Here is a 20,855-nt window from a genome sequence, read left to right on the forward strand (position 1 = left end):
AAATTTTGACAGAATGTTCTATTTTTTGTAATGGCTCGCAGAAATCGCTTTGCTCAAAAATGCTAATTTTCTCGCTGTGACATGTAGAAAAAGGGCGAAAAACGAACTGACCGTGCTGTACATACATTTTATTTTTGGAAACAACTTTGCTACCAAAATCAACATTTTAACCATTAGTTAGCACAGCTGTTACCTTTTCGTGCTAGCTGGATCTCAGAACATGAAACAAAACCATGTGTTTATTTCAGACAATTCCAGAATTGTCTTTTATTATTTTTTTTTCATTTCAAGATATTTTCATAATACATCTAATACTTGTTTTTCCACACTTTTCCCAGGCATGACAATGAACAACGAAGAAAAATCAAGCCTTGGTCATTTCATGCGAATCACTGCTACATGTGAAGCAGATATCATCACGATGTTAGGTGTGTGGAAGGGAGAGAGGGCACATTGGCGCTCGAAGGAATGTTTTGGGCAATGAAACAAGTTAAAATGGCAAAAGATATCTTCAAATCAATCTTCCTAGCTAAAGCCAATGCTCTCATGATAAACATTTACTCTTATTCATCTGTTTTCAAATTTTGCGCAAATAATTTTTGACGAATATTTTTCAAAAGTGGTGCTCACTAAGCGGAAAGATTTGTGGACAGTCATATCGTCATTCGCTTATAGAGGACTGTAAAAAATACATAAATGTGGAAAAAATTTGCAAGATATTATAAATAGATCATTTTATAGGATTATTTCAAAGCGTACATGTAAACTTTTTAAACGCAATGTATAACATTAAAGTATGAAATGAACATCTACTCATTATCAAACGGGTTGCAACATGTAAGCTGCTGACTGGATGAAATAGGTGACCTGAGCCAACTCCATTTTTACATATTCCCATTTTTCAGGATCGGGATTGATATCAATTTCAAACATGGCGTCCACGATACCCGCAAACTTTTCCCCGGCGTACGAGTTCTTGCTGCTGGGAGCGAGGATGACATGTCTGTCAAAAAATAATGAAAAATAGAGTGAAAATGGTGAGGAGAAGACATATGATGTTGGTAAATAAAAAAAAAGAAGAACAGCGTGGATGATAATGAAAACCCATATCAATAAAAACAATAAAAATATATTGCCGTCATGTAATATAATAACAATAATAATAATAATAATAGTACTAATGATAATAACGATAATGATCATTATGATCATCATGATCATGATAATGATGATAATAATTTGAATAGTAATAATAATAATAATATCAATAATGATGGTAATGATATAATGCTAATAATACGAAAAATGAAATCTCTACTTGTAAAAGTCGAATTCCATGATTTAAATTACATGGATTTGAAATAAATACAGATTGACAGTAGCAATAATCAATAAAGTCAAGCTGGATTTATCTTAAATCCATGCAATTTAGGGTGCTTTTTTTAAGATTTATTAGAAAACATTTTTTTTCTTCACCTTTTTAATGCAAAAGTCTAACGTCGTGATAGATTTTAACAATATTCATGTTTCACAATTTTTGTTCATTTCGCTCCCCCCCCCCTTCGTTTTTCTTTCTCCCTCCTTTTTTTATTTTCGTGAAACATTTTAGGCTCCATGGCCTACCCAAGACCCCCCCCCCCCCTTACTCCATCTGTACGCCAGTACCCTGTTTTGTTTGTGACTTACTTTTCATATTTTCTTTCCGCGCTGAGACCCATGGGATTGATGAACATCCTATCCAAATACATGATCTGGTCATTCACAGCTCGAACTGCTAATATACTAAATAGGTTAAAATGAAATAAGGGGAAAAATAGAGTGAGAAACGGCAAGGGCGGATGAATGCGTTTGAACATGGTACAGAGTAAAATAAAAATTCATCCATAGAAATTGCGAAAGAAAGGGGAAGAAATAAGACGGAGAAACGGAAGGGCGGATGAATGCGTTTGAACATGGTACAGAGTGAAGAAAATGAAAAATACATCCATAGAAATTGCAAAAGAAAGGGGAAGAAATAAGACGGAGATAGAAATCAGAGAAATGCGCCACTGTTTGTTTTAACATGTTTACGTCTCAACAATATGCATGAAGTATTTCAAGGCTATAGGCCTATATGAAATCAAGGATAACAATAACATAAGCAGAGGTACACCTGTCAAAATAGTAATCGTTCATGTGTTAATGTTAGTTTGATCAGCATGATTATAGTGGTCTGTGTGGCACTTTTATCATCATGGCCTTTCATTTAGAAAAGAACAATTTAAGCACAGGTATAGAGACGTAATGAGTAGACAAATCATGGGACGGACAAAAAAATCAAAGCGAGCTAGTAAGAAATTCGACATTTAAATTGAAAATCAAAATTTTTTACAGATTTTAATACAATATCCTTCAAATAATTTTTTAATCTACATTTTTCCCTTTCCGATAAGATCATTTCAAGTATGAATCGAGTCATGAATAAAAAGAAATATAACTTTATATTTCTTGAGATTTCATACTTACTCGTTCAGATCAAGATTGTTTAATCTCTCTTTGAATGCATATGCCTCAGTAGTCAGATTATTTACCGCCGACTCCATGTATTCTGAGAATAACGAATAGATACAGTCTAATTTTACCTTTGATTAACATTTCGAGTACAATCAAATGAATTTGCACAATACTGTTAAAAGTTTTTACGGCTAAAAAGCCGTAATCCTAATGGTTGTCATGAAAATAAAAATTGATTTGTAGTTGGCATAAGACTAATACATTATTCATTTTCTGTGTTTTTACCCTTTGCAATTTAAATAGCGAACAAACGAAAGGTGACGAAAGTTCCGACGCGAATGAAGCCATGCATTTCAATAGAGACTGAGCCAAAAAAATGTTAAACCTTGTTTATATGTTTAGTAGAGATAAATTTGTTATGCTATCTTGTTGTGCATAATAGCAATAAACTAAACTTAGATTGAACTAATGCCTTCTTGATTCATAGTAGTGAAAAAATGAGAACATGCAAATTAGCTTCCTGAGGGTCCGAAATTCAAAGTTTTCTCGCCAAGTCATCTTAATAAAACTATTACGTCAGCATGGCGAGATACATTAGTACCTCCACAAGTCAACTTAAGAGAAGTGGTATGTGAACATAGCGAGATACATTATATCTCGCCAACCCAACTTAAGAAAAGTGGTACGTGAGCATAGCGAGATACGTTGTATCTCGCCAACTCAACCGAAGAAACGTGCTATCTGGAGAAGACGATGGCACTTTAAAGCTTTCGCACGCCGCAAATCAGACGTTTGACGATCATATTTCATGGAATTGCCCAACATATTAGATCTACCAAAGGATAATCCTTGTTGCGTCATCCTTGATCCAATATCCCCATCTCTTAGCTGGATAAAATATTTCTCAACCGCGCTGGCGTAGTCAGCAACGTCCATGGGTATGATGACGGTATCGGTGAGTTGCCTCATGACCTCGCCGATGAGTTGACCAATAGCGAGCATGAACTTGAACGATGGGTCGTAATACTTCGATACGAGGTCGAAGGTCTCATACACCGAGTGGTACATAGGATACCCTCGAATAGGGACTTCTTCCTAAGATATTGAGAGATGAGGAAATAAGAAAATGAGATGGGTCTTTATGCAGGGCGGATCCAGGGGAAATAATGTGCAAAGCACGAATTAGATGTCAAAGGTCACCTAACACCATGGACATAATAGTAGAGAAATCGGGAAAAATGTAACAAACAAAACAGACAAAAGATTCAATAGTCTGATCATGCTGCCGATTTCACACCAAGTGCTGACTTTACCTTGATTATGACTTTATGATTCAATAAAACATACAAATATAACAAAGTATATAAATTTTTAAAAAGATGTATACACGCGCCACTTATTTGAATATACTTTAAACCCACAAATTAATGTACGGATATGCTTTTTTTCTCAGAGGTTCTCGGTTTGCTTTGTGTTTTGTGTATGTTTTTTTTGCTCATAATAAACAACAATAAAGTTACCACTGAGGGTATACATTGAACAAAAAACACAAGTAACATTAAAGAGTGTAAAAATACCAACAAAGGTATACAACCAAAATTAGACACCGGGGTAAAATTACTTGTGTTGTCCCATCATGTGCACCAATCAACACTTCAGTTTTTTTTAGGGGAATGAACTACACGTATACAAACAACAATATTTATTATTTTTGTTTGAAAGTTTTCGTTTATTGGTAAAACTAATACGATAGTTACATTGTGAGGACCAAAGGTGACACGATATTTGCTCCTGCGATTTTGCTCCGGTCTTAATATCCCAGAGGGTATAAAGTGTTGGATTGTAATAGAGTTTCTGGTCCAGAATAATGTAAAGATACACTGTTAGAAAATGTATCCTTAAAATAAAAGAAGTTCCTGCAGCAGAGTCTCGAGAACACCTGTAATCTTACCAGATTGCGTAATCTTACATTATATCATGCAAAATTACAGGAAATTGGTATTTGGTGTATGGAACCTTACAAATTTCCTTAAATAAAACACCCTTTTCCCCTTTTTTAACAGACCTGTTCTGTTAAATTGCAGAAAGATTCCTGTTTTATGAATTTACAGAATGATTCTGTTATCGCTTTCTGCAAAATCTTCCTTTTTTTTCTTTAAAATCAAGGTTTTTAACAGTGCAATGTAAAGGAACAGCGTTGATTTAGTTCTGGAGGTTAGATTTCATGTTTGGAATTATCAACGTGCCAGATTTCCATCGGAGCAAATGTCGCCGGAGCAAATGTCATGGAGCCGGACCTAGAGTAGATATACTCACACGATTAAAGTCATATAATGCATCCAATGCAGACACTCCAAGCATGTGCAAGAGAGAACCATGGTCTGATCCCGACCCTGGAGTACCGATACTGAAAGTATAAATACATACAGGTAATAGTAATAGCAGTGACTTTCGGGACAGGCAAAGAGTTTGTGTACGTTTTTTTTCATTCGTTTTCGAATTGACTCGTGTACAAAAGTTCTGACTTAAGTTTTTTTTAAACCAAAATCTGTCTTATAACACGTATGTCTATGAGTTTTTTTCAAAGTTTTGAATTTTACTTAGGAGACATTAGGAATTTCGAATTTTACTTAGGAAATATCATGTTGGTGCTGGACTTATTATTTTCCACTGAATTCTGTCTTACAACACGCATTCTATGGAGTTTTGGCAAAGTTAGGAATTTCGAATTTACAAGGAAATATCATGTTGATACCACATTGTAAACTCCTGAAAAAGACGGAGGGTCGTCGAAAATTCGAGTGAATAATAAAAACTTTATTGGTAATCAAAGCATCATCATCAGCATTATTGTGTTATATATATATTTATACAAAGGATGTGGAATTTCTTTTCGGTATCCAACGCAAGGTGTTCCTTTTGTGTTTCTTACGTAACTGCGTATTTCGAGTTTTCTCGTTGCGCTAACAAGCATATCTTTTCCATTCTCGGCTCAGCATTATTAGCTCGACTTCCCACCCCCCCCCCCCCTTTTTTTGTTCTTACGGTTCTTACGCTTCGACGACCTTAGCAGGATAAGAAGGAAGGACTGCACTCTTCATCATGACAGGCTAGTCCTACACTTACCCTCTTCTAAAACCGATCAATTCCGCCAAGGCAGAGATGTTACCATTGCTAGGACATCCAACCCGACCTGTCCCGTCATTATAGCCGAGCGATATTTCGCAGCTTTAGGCGATCCTCCTCATTCTCACCTACCAGTGATTCGCAGGCTTGCTCGTTCCAAACGCGGTCTAGTCGCCACTTCTCACGGCCTAAGTTACACCAGAACTCGCGAGATTGTCCTGGAGGCGTTGAAGCCCCTTGTTCCCGACGTCTCTAAGTTCGGTTTGCACAGTCTCCGGTCGGGTGGAGCTTCATCCGCTAGTAACAATCGAGTTTCTCCCTTTCTGATTTCACAACATGGTCGTTGGAAGTCAGACAAAGCCAGGGACACATACATAAAATCGGACGCAACGTCAAATCTTCTTCCTTCACAATCCCTCGGGATTTAAGCTTTAAATCCCAATCCTTTATCATTGTTGTCGAGTTAATTTTCTTGGCTGTGTTTTTGCTTATGCATACTTTGCAATGTTCATATCATTCTGAACAAATATGAGTCTATTGAATAAACAGCGAGCTAATAATCATTGCCCAGCTCTGACCAAACATGTTCAATCTTTTGTCATTGTTGTTATTTTTCAGTATTTGTCACCTGAGGTAGATAAAGAAAGGAAATTAACTTTCCGACGTTGTAACACATAGGAGGAAAGTGGAATTTCTTTTCGGTATCCAACGCAAGGTGTTCCTTTTGTGTTTCTTACGTAACTGCGTATTTCGAGTTTTCTCGTTGCGCTAACAAGCATATCTTTTCCATTCTCGGCTCAGCATTATTAGCTCGCGCACGTTTGGAAACCAGCTCCAGATTTTCTCTACGAGCCCTGCTACCGTATTTTTTCCGTCAAGATAGCGGCATGGACGTGGACGAGACCACGCCCGGCCCAGCCACGTCTCACAACATTTTACAAGCCATCCAGGCTCTTCAACGAAAGGTGGACTCTGCCTCCCGGAAATCTGCCAAGCCCGAAAGCTCCCCCTCCTTCAAGAGTGAGGGAAACAAGCAGCAATACGACCACGCCCAGAAAATTTTTCAGTGCATTGACGACGCTCTACATTCGCTGCAGGATATCGATATCGAGGCCGCAAAGGAGCGTCTACTCGAGGCATCCGCCCTCCTTACTCAGAGGCAGAAACTGATTCGCCTGGCAGACCGCTCCCCTTTGGGCTGGGCCACAGTCAAAGAGTATATCGCAGACGACCTCGCGGAGAATTCCGATGACGAAAAACGTCTCAGAAAGGTAATATGTTTTTAATTCCAGAATATTTTATTTTTAACAAAATATATCAAATTTTTCATACGAATTTTAGCAATACTTGACTGCGTTTTATACCACTGTGCATTTCTTCATGCATTGTTAATTTTTTCATATGCGATTTATTTTCAGGCGGAGAAGGCTGCAGCCACCAAAAGGGCCGAAACAGCCAAAAAGTCGAAGATTCAGCCCCCCTTCCGGGCCCCCCGCTCTTCTGTACCTCCTCGCATTATGCCTGGGACTTTTCGTCGCTTCAACCCCTACCGTTCTGAAACCCGCATCTGCTTCCAGTGTGGCATCTCCGGTCACGTCCGCCCCAACTGCCCCGCTCTGCGAGCCGCTAGAAGTGCCGTCAACCAGCAACAGCCATCCAAGGCCCCCTTCTAGTGCCCCACCCGCCTCATCTCTCGACCCGCCTTCAGGCGTGCAAGGTAAATTGAGAAAATGTTTATCATTCTGGAAAAGTGAATTAAAAGCTTCCAAGTTTGTTTGCGATATTATCGAGTACGGTTATAAAATCCCTTTTGATAAAGTACCTCCCCCATTTTATAGCAAGAATAACAAGTCCAGTTTGGATCACCCAGATTTTGTTGAAAGTGCCATCTCTGAATTGATACAAAACAGATGTGCAGTAGAAGTAAAGCAACGCCCTTATTGCTGTAACCCTCTAACCGTTGCCGAAGGCAAAAAATTACGCCTAGTTTTGGATTTACGTCACACAAATCAGTTCGTTGCACAATCTAAATTTAAATACGAAGATCTCACTCATATTGCGCAAGTGCTTGGTTCCGAGCAATTTTATTTCTCATTTGATTTAAAGTCCGGCTATCACCATGTCGACATATTTCCCCCCCACCAGCAATTTTTAGGGTTTTCTTGGACCCATTCTGATTCCGTAGTACGTTATTATGTATTCACTGTACTGCCTTTTGGGCTCAACAGCGCATGTTATTTGTTCACTAAATTGACAAGGCCACTAGTGTACCACTGGCGTTCACATGGTATAATTGCTTACATGTATATTGATGACGGCCTCATCATTTCACCGTCTTATGAATCCGCTTTAGCAAATTTGGCAGTAGTAAGGGAAACTATCCGGCGCAGCGGTTTCGTTCCCAATGAAGCAAAGTGTGCTTGGAACCCATCTAGTAGAATTCTTTACTTAGGATTCCTCATCGATTCACCATCACGCTCGATTTTTGTACCTCAGTCGAAACTAATAAACTTAGTTCAGAGCACTGACGAGCTTGTGTCATTTTCTAAGGCTGCTGCTCCTGTCCCAGTGAGAAAATTGGCCTCATTCGCCGGACACGTCATTTCAATGAATCTCGCTCTCGGTCCGGTGGCGAGATTGATGACGCGCGCAACTTATCGCGCAATCGAATCTCGGTCTTCATGGTCCGATTTGATTTTTATTTCCGAATCTGTGCTCAATGAACTGGCTTTTTGGTCTGCCAACATTTTTTCGCTTAATGGATTTGCATTTTCATATCGCCTTGTACCGACCATGCAAATATTTTCTGACGCCAGCGATCTTGGTTTTGGTGCTCATGTCCAAGATCATTCACACCTGCGCGTCCACAGTTTGTGGTCACCTTCTGAGAAACTTCAGAGTTCCACTTGGCGCGAATTGACCGCTGTTTATCGCTCACTCAAAGCATTTTCCAGCCATTGCTTTAACCAAAAAATCAAGTGGTTCTCTGATAATTCCAACGTGCCTCGAATCATTAACCATGGTAGTGTTAAGTCCGATCTTCATCGTATCGCGCTTGATATTTTCTCTTACTGTCAGTTGCACGATATTGTTATTTCACCGGAATGGTTACCCAGGAGAGAAAATATTTTAGCAGACAAGATCAGTAAATATCGCGATTATGACGACTGGTCTATCGACGATCATTCTTTCTCACAAGTAGACAACTTGTGGGGGCCACATACAGTCGATAGGTTTGCCTCCCCCCACAATGCCAAACTTCCCAATTTTAACGCAAGATTTTTTTGCCGGGGCGTTTCCGCCGTGGACGCATTTTGTCAAAATTGGGAATTTGAAAACAATTACCTCTGCCCGCCAGTATCGTTCATTATTCAAGTAATAAAGCGCATGGCTGCTTGTAGCGCTGTCGGCACGCTGATAGTTCCCCGTTGGCCTACCTCCCATTTCTGGCCTTTCATTTGCCCCGACGGCATCCATTTTGATGCGCACATTCACGATTGGAGGATATTAAATGCTTCATTTACTCCCTCCTCCTTGCACAAAGACAAAGATGTGTTTTGCGAGCAACCGTCATTTTTTACCCTAGCATTACGATACGATTTTAAGCGCTCGCCTAGAACTTCAAACACCGGTTTTTGTTCTGCTGACTTGGGTTATTGCCCAAATTGTATTTGAAGCAAACGAGTCCTTATCATGATCAAGTACTCATATTACGATATTAGCTTTTTGCATTATACAGGCCGATTTGTGCGCCCTTCGTTCCTTTTGTACGATACAGGCCGATTTGCGGGCCAATAATATTATTTTGTTCTATCGAGGCTGATTTGCGTACCTATCATTATCTCTATTTATTCTATCCAGGCCAATTTGCGTGCCTAGTCACCCCCCCCCCCCCCCGTTTTGTGATATACAGGCAGATTTGCATGCCTAGGTGATGTGCAGCCCTTGCTTGCATTGTAATCACACCTTGCTTAGGTCAATTTAAGTTCCTGGCAACTTTTTACCCTGTTATGCCTTCTTTTGCGTTTCTCGATAGCTAATAATCATTGCCCAGCTCTGACCAAACATGTTCAATCTTTTGTCATTGTTGTTATTTTTCAGTATTTGTCACCTGAGGTAGATAAAGAAAGGAAATTAACTTTCCGACGTTGTAACACATAGGAGGAAAGTGGAATTTCTTTTCGGTATCCAACGCAAGGTGTTCCTTTTGTGTTTCTTACGTAACTGCGTATTTCGAGTTTTCTCGTTGCGCTAACAAGCATATCTTTTCCATTCTCGGCTCAGCATTATTAGCTCGACTTCCCACCCCCCCCCCCTTTTTTTGTTCTTACGGCTTTTCCCTCACCCCCCCCCCCCCCCGCCCCTGGTCAAACTTGCATTACTTAGTATTCAGGAGCAAGGAGCAAGGGAGTGCGCCCTCGCTCGGTACCCTGGGACGCAACCACGTTTCCTCCATGAACTAATATGGGGGTTTTTCGTGGCCTCCGAGTACTAGTGTCTCGTACACTAGTCAGGTACTGGGCGCCTTGCATCCTCCTTATTCGTTTCCTGTCGCATTGTTATTCTTTTGATTAAATCTAGGTCTTTTGGATACCTACTTTTGAAAAAGTACGTATTAAGCAGCTTTTGGTTCTACTCATTACTTTGTTTCTTGAAATTTCTCACTCTGCTTACTGTACAGTATGTATGTCAGTCTTTCGACTGATTTCTTTTTATTAATTTTGTCTAATTTTCTTGCTCTCATGAGCTAACTTTCAGAAACATGGTCCGCCAAGCAAGACTCCATCTCCGATCCGCATCTACGCAGCCTAGCCGCTGATGTTCTTCCATCCCTACTCATGTCTGCCAAAGCTTCATCTACCACATCAAAATACAAATCCCGTTGGGACAAATGGGTCCAGTGGGCGAGCTCCAAATCTCTACCCACATTTCCAGTCCAAGCGTACCACCTCTGTCTATACCTTTCCCATCTGTCTTCCGTTAGCGGGGCCAAGACTCTAGCAGATTCCCTCGTCGCGTCAGTGAAATGGGCGCACAGTCTCGCAGGCCTTCCTTCACCCACAGATGACCCTATGGTAAAAACAGCAGTGCAGGGGTATAACCGGACTCACTCTTCCCCTGTTTGTCGTAAGGAGCCTGTTACACCAGAAATCCTGTCCCATCTTCGCGCATCACACGGTCAGCTCAATGCATCTTTAGCTGATCTACGCATTTTGTTTATATGCTTCATTTCTTATGCTGGATTCCTACGCTTCGACGACCTTAGCAGGATAAGAAGGAAGGACTGCACTCTTCATCATGACAGGCTAGTCCTACACTTACCCTCTTCTAAAACCGATCAATTCCGCCAAGGCAGAGATGTTACCATTGCTAGGACATCCAACCCGACCTGTCCCGTCATTATAGCCGAGCGATATTTCGCAGCTTTAGGCGATCCTCCTCATTCTCACCTACCAGTGATTCGCAGGCTTGCTCGTTCCAAACGCGGTCTAGTCGCCACTTCTCACGGCCTAAGTTACACCAGAACTCGCGAGATTGTCCTGGAGGCGTTGAAGCCCCTTGTTCCCGACGTCTCTAAGTTCGGTTTGCACAGTCTCCGGTCGGGTGGAGCTTCATCCGCTAGTAACAATCGAGTTTCTCCCTTTCTGATTTCACAACATGGTCGTTGGAAGTCAGACAAAGCCAGGGACACATACATAAAATCGGACGCAACGTCAAATCTTCTTCCTTCACAATCCCTCGGGATTTAAGCTTCAAATCCCAATCCTTTATCATTGTTGTCGAGTTAATTTTCTTGGCTGTGTTTTTGCTTATGCATACTTTGCAATGTTCATATCATTCTGAACAAATATGAGTCTATTGAATAAACAGCGAGCTAATAATCATTGCCCAGCTCTGACTAATAATCATTGCCCAGCTCTGACCAAACATGTTCAATCTTTTGTCATTGTTGTTATTTTTTTTTTCAGTATTTGTCACCTGAGGTAGATAAAGAAAGGAAATTAACTTTCCGACGTTGTAACACATAGGAGGAAAATAATATTGAAAAGGGTGAAAATAAACTCTTCCGATAATGTAACCAACATATAATATATAAATCGTTCAATAACGGAAGAGACGACTGATTTACGAGGCTATTACTTTTTGGAATTTACAAAGGGTTTTTTTACGTTGCTAAATTCCAAAATTATTCTAATGAACCATAACTGTGAAAAAACATTTGTTCGTTCGCTCGAAATGAGGTATTAGTGTTGGGAGTTGATATTACTTGTCCCATAATTCGGAGGAGAAGAATATTTATAACAATCTAACCCAGTGTAATTATCAAGCTTCTAATTATTTGAATCCAGACTAATAGGCCTTCGTTTGAATTAAGCTGGAGTTCAGGGCCCGTCTCACAAAGAGTTACGATTGATCTGATCAACCTCAAGTCTATATATGCAAATCCATCAATGTCATAATTTTTCCTCAGGAAATTTGAACAATGTCCTTTGTAAACAAAGATAAGCACACTGAATATCCAAAACAACTTTTTAATTCATGAATGGACATCATAATTTTTATCTAGAAAATGTGTTGAACAAACATGCTTTTAAGATGATGACATTGATGACTTTCCATAGTTATGGTTGATTGGAACAATCGTAAATCATTGTAAGACGGGGCCCAGAATTCGGACACATGTCTAGTTAAGGGGTTGGTACTCACTATGGCTCATCGTCCTCATTAAGTGTACCTCGTGCTTTCCAGGTATCATAAACAGTTTGACGACTGCCATCAGGATCAGGTATCTAGACACAATTAAATATAAGAACGGCCCAAGTCCGTCTCTTGGCTAAATCGAGTTTAATTCGGGAAATTGTTGCTTAATACCCTTTAAATGCAAAAGAGCTATTCTGGACATCACTAAAACTTCTCTTAGACCAAGAGCATTAGTTTTGACTTGATGTCTGGTAACAAGCTGATTTTTTTTCAACTACAGGAATATGTCGAGGATAACATTCTAAAAGTCCTTATATGACCATATAGTGGATTTACCTCCTTTTTGGAATAATACTTTTTGGATTTAGCTCCTTTTGGAGATAAAACTCGAATTTGCCAAAAAAAATTGCCAACCTTCTCCCAAATATTTTAAAATGCGATATGGTGCATTAAGATTCCCACGTCTAAGATACATACATTTGTGTATATATATATATATATATATATATATATATATATATATATATATATATATATATATATATATATATATATACATATATATATATATATATATATATATATATATATGGGTTTAGCTCCCGTTTGAGTCATGCTCTTCTTGTGATTTTTTAATACAAACTCGAAGCGTTTCCTGAAAAAAAGATGTTATACCACTTTAGATGCTTCTCGTATCAGACGGGCAAGATTGGGCGTAGCAACAATGTCAGGTACCCAGGTCCCTATGATCAGAAGAATGTGAGAATGAGGGTGGGAAAGAATATGGTAAGATCATAATTAGAAGATATTCCTCTAGATAAATATTTCTACGCATCCCACGAAAATTGATCATCCAATATTATTATTAATATTCAGATACCCCCACAAAGCTAAACATAAATCAATAAAGCAAAAAAAATGTTTTACTCAGTATTTTATGTCAATCTTGTGAATCATGAGCATGGCGACTGAATATTGTCATTTTTTTTAAAGAAATTTGTGTAAAGATGCGCTAGCGTATAGTGCATGCGCATTTGAATTTTGTAGGCGGGGCGAAATATTTGTTTCATCCAATATTTTCCATATTGCATGGTTTTCATAGGCATGCACGTTAAAAATCAGTTTTAATATTTTGTCTCTTTGAAACATCCTCGCAAGACGTCAAAAAATATCTGCGCCTCTAAAACCCTACATCTGAATAATAATATACAATAATCTAAGACTGGGAGCATATCGAGGGCAATTGAATAATACCCTACTATGAATGTCGCCAGTGTACATATATCACTCTTAAAATAGATCAGTCAAAAATGACTAGTTAATCGAGTCAGCTGAGTGCAACTGCTATTCTAGTCATATTTCACTAATTTCTAGATGTATTTTACACAAAAAAAGGTTTTTTGACTAGAATATACGTCAGAAATGTGACTAGACATATCAGTTACACCCAGTGGATGCACTGATCTAGTCAATTTGACTGATTTGTTTTAATACATCTAGAAGGTTGAAATTAAAACCACTCCTCTTTAACCAACCAATGGTTGTTTTGCATATTATGGCTATCATATAAATATATATTATTTCGAATGTCTGTCGCTTATAATGACTTCAGTGCGTTGACTTCATTAACAACTAGTACCTCCTGAATGTATACTACATTGTATCATGGAGCCTTTAGAATAAAAATAAATGCATTACTTCTCAATCACATAATACATCATTGCAATCAGTCTTTAACAACTCACCATACAAAGATACATCCACGTTAATGTAAGCAACAACTCGTATACCAAGTGTCTTGGTAAACTCCTGAAAAGATGACAATATAAAAACATAGAGCCACGGGGCTGTTATTTATATGTATATAATTGTATATATATATATATATAGTTGAGGCCAGAAGATTACATACACCCAGGAAATTCAAACAAAAGTTGACAATTGCCAAACAACATAAAATGTACTGTATCTTATGAAATATTTGTGCTATTATGACGAATTTGATACCAAACAAATGAGTAGGTCATGCCTCTTCATCACTTTGCTTTGTCATCAGGAGCTGAAAAATATTTAGGTGTCATTTTTTCCCCAAGAATCTTCATATTTTAGACAAATTAAAAATAAAAACCTGACAAAAACGTTTCATATTTCGTATTGGTTGAATTATACAATTCCACCTCAACTCATCGTCTATCTCTCAGTCAATCATCCTTTATTAATTTATTCAAATTCATTTATGGATTGTAGTTAACTCAAATGCTATATTTTTTAGACTATATACGTAGCTTTTGCATAGTGATGGTCCGTTTGCTTCCAGAAATACTATTTTCTAAGATCATGATGGTGATCATACCTCAACCCATTCATGAGATCCAATCAATCCTTGTTCCTCAGCACCCCAGCTACAAAACATGATACTACGACGAGGCTTCCATCCTACCAAACATTCACATGAATAAAAATGAATAATTTGAATAATGTCACATCATTATGAAGTTTCACGTCATATAACACTGCGGAGTGCGAGTGAATTTACTGTTCAATTTCATACTTTTCCTTCCTTTTTTTCTTATTTTCGTTTTTCTTTATCATTTCTCCATTCATTCCTATTAATTTTGGAAAATAAATTTTCCCCTTTTCTCACAATGTGTATTTTTCTTTCGTTCCCCCTCTTCTCTTTTTTTCCCTATGTTTCCCACCAGCCGATGGAGGCGTGTGCTCCCTGTGACCCCCCCCCTCCTGTAGTTATGCCATTCATCATTATTATCATAAAACAAGAGTTTAAAAGTGAATACGCATTCAAGTAATCTCACCGTTGTTGACGAGGACGCCAACAGCTCTACTAAGTTCTAGCATGCAAGCGGTACCGCTAGACGGATCTAGGGCACCGAACGCCCATGCATCACGATGGTTACCAACCAACACGTAACGATCTACAACGAAAGAATCATTCATGATAAATTCAGGTATACACTCTAAATTTCAAGGGTATGTAATATTTGATTTATTTTTAATCTTAATGATTAACTGATAAATTTTTAAATTTCGAGAGATTTTCTTTCAAATCTTATAGCTTTTTATTTAGAATCCACAAGTTTTTAATCTAAATCTCATTCTACTTGTCACTATTCACAGTCAATATTTATTTCTTTCAAATCGTTTGAATTTAGAATGCATATTATATTGGGGGAATTGACAATTATCACGGGACCCAAACTTCTTTGATAAGTGGGATGGATATATATATATCCAACGTATCAAAGAAGTTATATATATATATATATATATATAATAATCAAACTAAATGAAGAATAGTCAAAGAATGCTCAAATATTCCTTGACTATTCTTCATTTAGTTTGATTATTATTTTCTTTCCGTGACGGGGGACATACTCCGTTATTTCATCGTATATATATATATATATATATATATATATATATATATATATATATATATCCCACTAATCAAAAAAGTTTGGGTCCTTGATAATTGTAATTTCCCCACAATATAATATGCATTCTAAATTCAAACGATTTGAATGAAATAAAAAATGACTGTGTATATATATATATATATATATATATTCGTGACCAAGCATGCACACGTACTATTTCCAATACTGTTCTTTCTTCTTCACCCTTTCTCTCCTTCTGTTTATCTCTATTCGTAATTTGTTCTAAAGAAAACGGCATGGCCCTGGAAAGCAGGGGTGCTGAAGCATCCACCAAGGCTTTTCGGGGGTGCTGCGTGCTGGTGGTGTTTACACATCCCTATTCTAAGCCTAAACCTAACCATAACATAAAACCCTATTGCCACCATAACCCAAACCCTGTATATAAAAAAAACAAATAAAGCCCGAATCAATTGTCGCCGGAGCAAATGTCGCGTCATCGTGGGAAAAGCATGGACTGCATAAAATTAAAATACACTCAAATAGGTCGAAAATTACTTACCCGGTTCGATACTGCCGGGAATAACACCGATAACGTTCCATGCATAACCTTGAACATTCTTTGTGAACACAGACATTTTAACAGACCTATATCAGAAAAAAAAACAGACATTGAAATATGATGCATGCAAGCATTTTTTAATGAAAGTTGTTAAGTTTTGATATCCTTGGTTTTGATATGCTGAAAAGCACTGGTTTCCGGCTGTTACTATGTTAACTGTAGAAGAATGACAACTACTTAATGGTGACAATCTTCATGGGACAGCGCCCCGACCCCGACCATCCCATTCCCCTTCCCAATACATGTATATTCAACTTCCTGACTGGCACACACGTATTCAACAAAGATTGTTTTCCCCCTTTGTATTTGTAATTACATGTATCTATTTATTTACCTATATATATATATATATATATATATATATATATTTCATCATCTATCTCAAATAAACCAACACTCACACGCTTATAAATGCTTCAATTCTGTTTTATTTCTGTTCTATGAAAACAACAACAGCTTATTAACTTCTTAAAAGAAAACCATTCTTACATGTTAGAATACTGATCAGCAAATCCAGGTCCGTATCGATAACCATTCTCCAGAGGTAGACTCCCTGCCCAGTCACTATCTACCTCCTCTCCTCCCATACGTCTTTAAAAAAATATATAGTTGCTGTTACCATATAAGTGTAGTAAATAAAAAAAAGGGTGATACAAAAGATACAACTAACATTCAACCAATAGAGTGTATGGGATCATGGCAAAATCGTACTTTCCTGCAGTGCGCAAAGCGTTAACTTTATTTTTATATCTATTAATTTAATATTTATCCATTCATTCATTTATCCATTCATTCATTCATTATTTCTCCGCTAAAGAGTAGTCTGGCCAGCTAAAAAAATAATCGAACACATAAAAAAATGCATAATAAAAAGTCATAACGAGCTCAAATAGCATAGCCCAATATGATAACGGAAAATTACAGGACACGAATGGCAAGATATATATGAAACACCTGAAATTAAAAGAAATTATTCTACGTTAGGGCTCACTCTGTAATTGAAATAAATGTATTGTATCAAATACAATGAAGATTAGTGAGTTACATCTACAAATACGGCGTTTTAAATACACTGTCGGCTGCGCTAGATGTATGAAATCTACCGAAGATGTGAAGATGCACGGGCGCGCGGTTCTACAGGGAGATATGGATGACTGCCCCCCCCATCCCTGTGATAATTTAGTGTTTTTTTAAAGATCACTTATTGAATTAAAAGGTGAAGAAAAAGAAAAGGGAACAATATCAAATAGAAAGAAATTGCTAGGTCGTGCAACTCTATTATTACCCGTTATCCATTAAGAAGGATGACGTCACCTTAGTATTGCCTTGTAAATATATCCTGGCTTTCGCCAGGAATCTTCAACCCTTGTTTGTTATGTTGATATGCAAATGATACCACTCATCCATTGGAGGCGATCTCTGGGTATGGGGGACGTGTAAACCCCCCCTCCGATTTTCAAATTTTGAACAGCAGCCAATGGCAGAGGGGCGTCTCCCCCCCCCCCCCCCCATGAATTTACAATTGTGTAAAAGGTTAAACAACTTGTTAGAGTGACTGCTTTAAACAGCGTGGTATTTTTTACTGTGTAGTCTGCCTATTTAAAACAACGACAATAAGCCCTTTGATAGTCTAAAATGTTAAAAAATCGTCACCTGTGCACTTACCTGAGGAGCTGTGAAGCGTCATCGTAACCGATTGGATGTATTGGAATAGATGGAAGAATATCTACAGTCTTGCTCACGTCTATGCGATATGCAGCCTCTGAACGGATGTTGCGCAGAGGTTAATTGGGAGAGAAATGCAATGTTAAATGCTAGTAGGCTATATTTAGGAGATATACACTTGACGATGGTATGTATTCTATTTTGAGTAGTAGCCGGATATCCCTTTCATTAACCCAATAAAACCTATCCTCCAATTAGCCGCCTAAGAGTAATGCGGATAATTCAATAAAAATTGCGTTCACAAACTCCGAAAATTATCCGCATTATTTTTACGAGCGCCCGTCCTGAAAAAGGCGGATAATCGTCATGACAACTGGACACGCCCCCTCCGATGCGGTTGTGTTGGAAAAGGGTGACCTTGTGACCGCACCATGGCAATTATCCGCATTATTTGGAAATACGTTCATAAACTCAAAATCTTGTCCCGATGCCGCTATTATGCGGATAATAGCAGCATCAGAATAATGCGGATAACTCTTGTCCTCCTCTGATTTTACGACCAAATTATGCTGCTATTAGCCGCATAATTGGGTTTTATTGGGTTTATGAAAGGGGTATTAACTGTTTAATAAACAACTTTCACAATTAGTGTACTTTTAAGTCATTGTGTCGCGATGCTCTGCACTGATTGTATTAGGTAATGTATACATTTTCACGTTCTTTTTTCTAGTCTAAGATTCATCACTAAATAATGAATATTTGTTAGAATGCTCGGTTGTACTTCGGACATGCCTAAGATTATCCATGTCGTATTTTTGTATGTGATTAATAAAGGAGAATGAAACTCTTGGAGCAAGTTAGCTTTTGTGAAAGCAGAAGAATCAAAGAATAAGATCAACAAACGTTTGAGTAAAACAGGACTAGCAATAGAAGACATATGAGCATTTGAATGTCGAGATCACTCATGCTATGGAGATCCTCCTATTGGCAATGCGACCAAGATCTATGATGTCACAGATGAACAACTCTCCCCTTTTGGACGCTGAAAATATACCCCAAAACATCTCTTTTTGCTCATTCTAATCATATGACAAACGATTCATCAATGATATAATGTTGTGAAACCTCTGTACTTGTCCTCTCATAAAGAGAACACCTCACCTTGTGATAGACTCTATAAAAGTGAGAATATAAGTGAAATAAGTACTAAAGTAATGAGGGAGTTGTACGTGTGTGACATTACAGATCTTGGTCGCATTGCCAATGGGAGGATCTACATGGCATTAGTGATCTCAATATTCAAATGCTCATAACTTTCTTATTATTCATTCAATCTTCCTCAAACTTTCAACAATATGTTTCTTTGATTTTTCTCTTTGATATGGATTCAGCTGGTTTCAAGGGTTTCATTCTCCTTTAAGTTGCCAAGTCATTATACAATAACATTAAGGTATAAGTGATTCGGCTTGTACCGAAGTGATAGGGGACGGTACGTCGCATCGTGTTAAAGAGAACCCCATCCTTTTTCCAAACCCCAACGGTCCCTGGTTTGCTGGAAGGATGCTTGGGATTTTGTTTTTACAATCCGCCAGCTATTCTGAGTAGTTACACCGAGTTTCAATTTGTATTTAACCTTCAAACAGTTATCTTAAACAGGCTATCGTCCGAATGAGTTTATGATCCCTTGGTGTACAGCCAGTTGGTCCAATATACAATCAGTCCAACATCATTCAGTCTAATAACCGTTGGTTTAATAACCAGTTGTGAAAGTGATAGCTAAATCTTAAACAAAACTAAACTAAACAGTTAACGTACCTCAAATTTAAATTAAAAACTCGGTGAAGCTTAAAAAGGGGGTGGGGCGTATTTTACATATAAAGTCCCAGTGCATCCTTTCGGCCAAACCATGGGAGGGGGCATTGGACAAACGGTGGTGTTCTAGTCAACGCGACGTGAACTGACGCTCCAAACGCACCCTTTCGGCAAATTCAGGGGGGCTTTGTACGAAGGGAGGGCAGTGGCGTAACAGGCGGGGGGGCAGGGGGGGGGCAAGTTGCCCCCCCTGGCGGATTTCACCGGGAAAAAAAAAGAAAAACGGGAAAAAGAAAAAAAAAAGGGAGAAAGCAAGGGAAAGGGGAAGGAAAGGGGAAAAGGAAAGGAGGAAAAGGAAAGGGAAAAGTAAAAAGAAAACGAAGAAAAAACTTTTTTTAAATGGAAAAGGAAGAAAAGCGAGAAAATGTACGAAAGAAGAACATCTGAGAAAGAGCAAATCATTCCGAAATAGGCCTATGTAATGCAATAGCACAGTGGGAAATAAATCAAAAGATGACAAAATGGCAAACAATTGCGGGAAACAAAGGTAGAATGTAATTAGTCAAAAGCTAATGGACTGCATACAACATTGTGCTTCAAGCTTGCTAAATGCGGGGCTAAATTTTATGCAAATAATCTACCGGGGCTTTACCCCACACCCCACGCAGTAGGGGCTTTTCATTTATATCCTTCAAATGGCTCTATAACGCCCCCCCCCCCCCCCCCCCATTCAATCACTGGTAGACAGGCGGGGGGGAGGTCTTGGTTCCACACCCAAGAGGAAATAAAATAAATTATATGAGACAACGTATAATGAAATGAATGGAAACAATAAAAGGTGTTATTTGCTGAATATAATGGAAAAATATATCACATAATTAGAATTTAATTTCAATAGGCATTTTTTTTCCCAGCTCGCTTTGCACGCTGGCGACTTTTTACAAATTTTTCCCACATTGCAATGTTTTGCTCCCTCAAAATATATGGGTCATTACGCAACTGGGTTGAATAAATGTGTTGTGTAAAATTAAGCTATATTCTGT

At 38.3% G+C, this 20,855-nt stretch overlaps 2 protein-coding genes across 4 annotated transcripts; one reads left to right on the top strand and one right to left on the bottom strand.

The window, feature by feature from the left end:
* Positions 1 to 114: 114 nt before the first annotated feature.
* LOC129266230 (putative N-acetylated-alpha-linked acidic dipeptidase) lies at positions 115 to 18,092 on the bottom strand. The gene is made up of 13 exons (XM_064105657.1): positions 18,001 to 18,092; positions 16,825 to 16,926; positions 16,276 to 16,361; positions 15,135 to 15,254; positions 14,675 to 14,757; positions 14,067 to 14,130; positions 12,997 to 13,064; positions 12,328 to 12,410; positions 4,810 to 4,900; positions 3,330 to 3,588; positions 2,506 to 2,587; positions 1,687 to 1,782; positions 115 to 1,003 (listed from the first exon to the last, which is right to left on the bottom strand). Exons 2-13 carry the CDS (start codon positions 16,920 to 16,922, stop codon positions 820 to 822), a joined length of 1,314 nt encoding a protein of 437 aa, XP_063961727.1. The 5' UTR covers positions 16,923 to 16,926; positions 18,001 to 18,092; the 3' UTR covers positions 115 to 819.
* LOC129276243 (uncharacterized) lies at positions 5,550 to 11,514 on the top strand. Of its 3 annotated transcripts, none has more exons than XM_064100920.1 (3): positions 5,550 to 6,890; positions 7,038 to 7,336; positions 10,367 to 11,514. In XM_064100920.1, exon 3 carries the CDS (start codon positions 10,458 to 10,460, stop codon positions 11,367 to 11,369), a length of 912 nt encoding a protein of 303 aa, XP_063956990.1. In that variant the 5' UTR covers positions 5,550 to 6,890; positions 7,038 to 7,336; positions 10,367 to 10,457; the 3' UTR covers positions 11,370 to 11,514. The 3 variants fall into 3 exon arrangements, with proteins under 3 accessions (XP_063956990.1, XP_063956984.1, XP_063956999.1); XM_064100914.1 differs by having other exon boundaries at positions 10,378 to 11,514; XM_064100929.1 differs by lacking the exon at positions 10,367 to 11,514.
* Positions 18,093 to 20,855: the final 2,763 nt, after the last annotated feature.

The sequence above is a fragment of the Lytechinus pictus genome, chromosome 1 (genome assembly GCF_037042905.1).
Source record: "Lytechinus pictus isolate F3 Inbred chromosome 1, Lp3.0, whole genome shotgun sequence".
Classification (NCBI taxonomy): Eukaryota; Metazoa; Echinodermata; class Echinoidea; order Temnopleuroida; family Toxopneustidae; genus Lytechinus; species Lytechinus pictus.

Coding starts and splice junctions, on each gene's coding strand:
- LOC129276243 (XM_064100914.1), top strand. CDS start 6,868: ATGACGAAAAACGTCTCAGAAAG. Junction 6,891..7,037: donor ACGAAAAACGTCTCAGAAAG/GTAATATGTTTT, acceptor ATTTATTTTCAG/GCGGAGAAGGCTGCAGCCAC. Junction 7,337..10,377: donor CCCGCCTTCAGGCGTGCAAG/GTAAATTGAGAA, acceptor GCTAACTTTCAG/AAACATGGTCCGCCAAGCAA.
- LOC129266230 (XM_064105657.1), bottom strand. CDS start 16,922: ATGGGAGGAGAGGAGGTAGATAGTGACTGGGCAGGGAGTCTACCTCTG. Junction 15,255..16,275: donor TCCCGGCAGTATCGAACCGG/GTAAGTAATTTT, acceptor CTTTCGTTGTAG/ATCGTTACGTGTTGGTTGGT. Junction 12,411..12,996: donor TACGAGAAGCATCTAAAGTG/GTATAACATCTT, acceptor AATTGTGTCTAG/ATACCTGATCCTGATGGCAG.